The sequence below is a fragment of the Ipomoea triloba genome, chromosome 5 (assembly GCF_003576645.1).
Source record: "Ipomoea triloba cultivar NCNSP0323 chromosome 5, ASM357664v1".
NCBI lineage: Eukaryota > Viridiplantae > Streptophyta > Magnoliopsida > Solanales > Convolvulaceae > Ipomoea > Ipomoea triloba.
In genome coordinates this window covers 642,858-648,336 of record NC_044920.1, presented here as the reverse complement: position 1 = coordinate 648,336, position 5,479 = coordinate 642,858, and the positions used below count along the sequence as shown (strand labels likewise).

At 39.5% G+C, this 5,479-nt stretch overlaps 1 protein-coding gene across 1 annotated transcript; it reads left to right on the top strand.

Moving 5' to 3' along the window:
- The first annotated feature begins 979 nt into the window (after positions 1-979).
- LOC116019611 (patellin-3-like) lies at positions 980-3,802 on the top strand. Its single transcript, XM_031259885.1, has 4 exons — positions 980-2,323; positions 2,713-2,837; positions 2,931-3,072; positions 3,183-3,802. Exons 1-4 carry the CDS (start codon positions 1,091-1,093, stop codon positions 3,429-3,431), a joined length of 1,749 nt encoding a protein of 582 aa, XP_031115745.1. The 5' UTR covers positions 980-1,090; the 3' UTR covers positions 3,432-3,802.
- The last annotated feature ends 1,677 nt before the right edge of the window (positions 3,803-5,479 follow it).

Below are 5,479 nucleotides of genomic sequence, written 5' to 3'. Positions count from 1 at the left end.
ATTTTATAATTATCATTTACTTGTAGATATGTTTATGTAAAATAGTTAGAACCTAGTGGAGTAAAATAGTGAGTACATAAAAAACCTGAAAAAAAAAAACTTAAAACTAATGGATAGTGATTTTGAGATTGAGTGAGATAGTATATGATGAAGTAGATGTTGGGCTCACAAAAAATTAATAGAAAAACATCACTAAGCTAATGAAGTTTAGGCTATCCACAGTCATGCAATATTCTATCACTTTCAAAATGTCACATCACAAAATTTGTAATTATTTATTACTCACTCTTCATCCATGCAATTATCTCTTCTCTTTCAAAAATAACCGCACTATCGCATTAACTTATTAAAAATTATATTTATTAATAATAATTAAAATGTAATAATAAAAAATATAAAAGCTCTCAACAGGCCAATTGCAATTCTGACATGGCAGTTGCATAATTTGCAATTCTGCTTTGTCTGAATTGCTACACGTCAATTAATAGAAAAGAAAAAAGAAGAAGAAAATTAGATAGATTTTGCAATTGCCATTCTTTCATGCGTGTAGATGACCTTATTAACATCTTAGAATTTTGCCAAGGACCTTGTGGTCCAATGACATCAAACGCTTCGTTTCAACAGGTTGAGAAAATAGTTATAAACAGATATGCATTGTAATAGTGTTAGTAGTATTCAAAAAAAAAAAAAACATCTTAGAATTTTTCTAAAGGAATATTAAAATGATTTGGAAATATGATAAATTAGGTGGATTAAAAAGGAAAAGAAAAGTAATTATGGAGGCCAACTAAGAAATACTAGAAAGATTCGGGTTTCAATGATTACACACCAACGTTCACATAGAAATGGAGTGGTGGACCCCATTTCCACTGCACTGACAAGCTGGCAAACCGAACGTTACACCCCACCCCCCACCCCATCCCCCCCGATATGACACTCAATATTAACCCTTCTCCTCAACCGCTCTTTCCAGACACAAATTTCTTCAATTCTTTCTTCCAAAAAAAAAAAAAGAAAGAAAAAATTCTTAGAATTCTCAATTTCTTGGGTTTTCTTTGATTTGATTTGGGTTTTAATTCACTGATCTGATATGGCTGAGGAAACTAAAGCACCAGCTGCGGAGGCGCCGGCGGCCGCTGCCGAGGAGGTGGTGGTTTCCGATGTGCCGGTAGCGGAGAAGCCGGAGGCTCCGGCGGTTGTGGAGAAGGAGGCGGAACCCGAGGCGGCCGGAGAAGCGGCGGTGGAAGGTGAGAAGGAGAAGAATGGTGTTGCAGAATCGACGTCGTTTAAGGAGGAGAGTAATAAGGTGGAGGAGCTTCCCAACCCGGAGAAGAAAGCTTTGGATGAGTTTAAGCAGTTGATTCAGGAGGCTTTGAACAAGCACGAGTTTACCGCTCCGCCTCCGCCGCCGCCGACGGCGGCGCCGGCAAAGGAGGAGGAGGAGAAGAAACCCGCCGAGGAAGAGCCAAAGAGTGAGACTAAGGAAACTGAGGCTCCGGCGGTGGCGGAGGAGTCACCCGCCGCCGTGCCGGAGGAGCCACGCGCCGCCGTGCCGGAGCCAGAAACAGCACCCAAGGAGGAGGAGGAGGAGAAAGCCGCTCCGGCTCCGCCACCGCCGCCGCCCACGGAGGAGACGCCGGCGGAACCGGCGGTGGTCGTCGTCGACGAAAAGGCCGCCCCCCCGGCGGAGGAAATCAAGGAAACCATCGTAGAAGTAGCCGCCGCAGCCCCACCGGCGGAAGATCCCGCCACCGCCGACGCCGCCGCAGACTGCGGCGCCGTCGAAGAAGTCCCGCCACCGGTCCCGGAAGAGGTTTCCATCTGGGGAATTCCCCTCCTCGCCGACGAACGGAGCGACGTGATTCTCCTCAAATTCCTCCGGGCACGCGATTTCAAGGTCAAGGAAGCCTTCACGATGCTCAAAAGCGTGGTGGCATGGCGGAAAGAGTTCAAAATCGAGGAGCTTCTAGAAGAATCCGAGCTGGGTCAAGGCCTAGACAAGGTTGTATACATGCACGGAGTGGACAAAGAAGGCCACCCAATCTGCTACAATTCGTTCGGAGAGTTTCAGGACAAAGAATTGTACCAAAGCACCTTTTCCGACAAGGAAAAGCTCAACAAATTCCTGCGATGGAGGATCCAATTCATGGAGAAATCAATCCGAAACCTAGACTTCAGCCCTGATGGGATTTGCACCTTTGTTCAGGTCATTGATCTCAAGAACTCCCCTGGCCTTTTCTTCTTCAAGAAAGAGCTCCGCCAGGCCACCAACAGGGCTCTCCAATTACTCCAAGACAATTACCCTGAATTTGTTGCCAAACAGGTAATTTCTTACATAAAGTTTGAATCTTTAAGCCTTTTTTTAGTTAGGAGGAAACCTGTTAAAGTAAACCAGCCTAGGTTGCCCACAACACTAACCAATTTGGTTGGGTTTTCCTCTCTTTAAACTATTATTTCAAGGATATGTGGTTTGATCTGCAAAAGTTTCAATCTTTATCATTATTTAACACTAATTATGATGATTGTTGTGCATTCAAATTGTGTTGAGGCTTTATGGTTTGGTGATATATATGGGCCACCATCTAAAGATTCAATCTTTATTATTAAATGAACTTGTATATGATTGTTATGTCTGTGAATTTTGTTGATGCTTTAGTGCTTTACTATAAATTGGTATGAATTAAGAATTGTGTGTGTTGTTTTGCTATGAAGGTGTTCGTCAATGTTCCTTGGTGGTACCCATCCTACTATAGGATGATCAATGCTCTGTTCACCACGAGGACGAAGAGCAAGTTTGTGTTTGCAGGCCCTTCGAAGTCTGCTGAGACACTCTTCAAGTTAGTATATATGCTCTTTCGGTTATCTGTTTATTATGTGTGAAATACTCTGTTTTCCTAACAATTTTCTGTTGAAAAACCGTGGAAACTTAGGTACATTGCGCCCGAGCAAGTGCCAGTTCAATATGGTGGCCTTAGCCGAGAAGGCGATTATGAGTTTACTACTGCTGACCCTGCAATAGAGGACACTATCAAGCCGACCTGCAAGCATACTATCGAATTGCCTGTGACCGAGGTAATAAAAAAGCTCGGTGCATATCTTTGCAGCTTATTAGCTCGGTTTTTTGTTCAAGTTAGGAGTTTGTTTTTGCATATGATGATTAACGGGAGTCGTTGAACTTGTAGAATTGCACTTTGGTTTGGGAGGCTAGAGTCGTCGGCTGGGATATCTCCTATGGAGCGGAGTTTGTGCCAGCCGATGAAGGCGCCTACACCATCATAGTAGAGAAATCGAGGAAGATTGGATCAGCCGACGAGACAATCATTGGCAACACCTACAAGGCGGAGAGCGCTGGAAAGGTCGTGCTAACGTTCGACAACCAGACCTCGAAAAGGAAGAAGCTTCTCTACAGGTCCAAGACCAAAGCCCTCTGATTGAAACACTATCACCACCTGTGCTTGATTGATTGATTCCTGGTGCTTCAAGTTCCATCTGAAAGGAAGGGTTCTTTCTTTGTTCATAGAATTTTTTCTTTCTTCCTTACTGTTATTAAATTTAATTTTATGGTCTGGGATATGTTATAAATATTTGTTGCATTTTTTTTTTCTTTTCTTTTGAGAGGGGTTTTGGTCTTTGGATTGTTCTAAATATATGGGAACAGAAATTTGAGAATGCCTGGATATATAAATACAGGGGGTTGTATTATTGTGGAATGTATTCAAGACAACATTTGTTACTAGCTACTACACAACTTTGCCTTGTAAAATTTGTGTAAATCTGATACTTTGGTTTTGTTTTCTTTTGACTAGATGGTGTATTGGTATTATTTTAAGCAGTATAAATATTACTTAGTACAACTTTAGGTGGGTTGTATCCAGGTGGAATACAGACTAATCATAAATATCCAATCCAACTAAACTACTTAATGGGCCTAGTCTATTTGCTGCGCAACATAATTAAGATTCATAATATATAATATATATTATACGAGAAAATCTTACGCATTACTCACACAAGTAGTTCTTGTCCTTTGTGCTATGAATTTTGTTTCATTCAATTGATGTTGGGAAGATATATTTTTTTGATAATTTTGTTTTCTCATATTATATCTTAGGTTTATATAAATTTGTTTGATTGTAGTATTATATATTGAATTTCATGAACTTGTCGGCTGGATTTGAAATGTTTGGTGTTTATCCATAAGATAGCATTTAATCCTTTTGACATTGACATAATGGGGAATGGATAAGATGGAAGAGAAATGATCAAATGGGATATGGTTTAGGATAAGCTGACCCAATCTTTAGAACATTAATTCATGGTCTAGGGCATTCACTTGGTCCCATATTCATGATCTTGCACATCTTGAAAAGGGATTCAAGTGCTTAAGTGTGGCTTGATGCTCAAAACCACCATGCATCTCTTTTTATTAAATACGAATATGGAATTCCGATCCAAGTGATCAACATGCATTGCTATCCAATTCGTGCAAACCTTAGGGAAGTGAGGGTCAATATTTTTAATCAGTCACATTCAACTCACTCTCCAACTCGACACTCTTTACAGTCCAAACTCCAAAGCTCTGTGGTTAAACGATTGCAATTCTAATTGTATATATTTCAGTCTTACTAAAATATGTAAATACTTACTAATGAGGATATATAGAGTATGTACGCCGATTCCTGACCATGTCCGACCTCGGGAATGCGCTCTCAGCCTATTAGATCGAGAACTTGACTACCCACCTAGACATACAAATGACTTGTGAAGTGTTTTTTCAGATGTCTCATCAACTTAAGTTCAACTCAATATAGACACTTGACACAACTGACTTGATTGAGCTATATGTAAGCGCCACGTACACTTACTGTAGGAATTCAATATGTGCTCTCCCTCACCCTACGCTATAAAGGCCAACTAACCCTTTAAAGAAAGGGATTTTTCTGGATCAGTACCTCATTAGTACTTCCTCATTATTTAGTGTGAAATCCGTCTTAAAATCCCAACTTATACTATGTACTAAACACGTTATATTCAAATAATTCCATTTTTGATTTGTTTTACCCATTTAGGTTCTTCATACAACTAAATTATATATCAGATTACTTGCAACAATAATACAAGAATTACAAGTAGTAGGAACTAGGGAAGTAGGTGCAAAGTCAGAAGACATCACACCTGATTTGCTGATATGGATAGCAATGAAGACAGCTATTTGTGATAAGCAATCAGAATTTTGAAGTAATGACATAGGGAAAAGATATTATAATTTTCACAGTTGAAAAGTAGCTAACTTTAATCACTTTAGGTTAATACAGAAGATAATGTTAATTAATTGTTTAGATTGAGACATAAATTCTTATTCTTTATTTAATTTATTTATTATAAAGCTAAGGCATAAAATTTGTATTGAAGAGTTAATAATATTTTTTTTTTCAATTTGTAGAAAGTTTTAGAAATTATATATAAAAATTAAAGTATT

What these genes read in the sequence shown, in the direction of transcription:
- LOC116019611 (XM_031259885.1), top strand. Translation starts at nt 1,091, where the DNA reads ATGGCTGAGGAAACTAAAGCACCAGCTGCGGAGGCGCCGGCGGCCGCT. An exon ending in CTGAATTTGTTGCCAAACAG is followed by an intron (nt 2,324 to 2,712) that starts GTAATTTCTTAC and finishes TTTGCTATGAAG; the next exon opens with GTGTTCGTCAATGTTCCTTG. An exon ending in TCGAATTGCCTGTGACCGAG is followed by an intron (nt 3,073 to 3,182) that starts GTAATAAAAAAG and finishes TTGAACTTGTAG; the next exon opens with AATTGCACTTTGGTTTGGGA.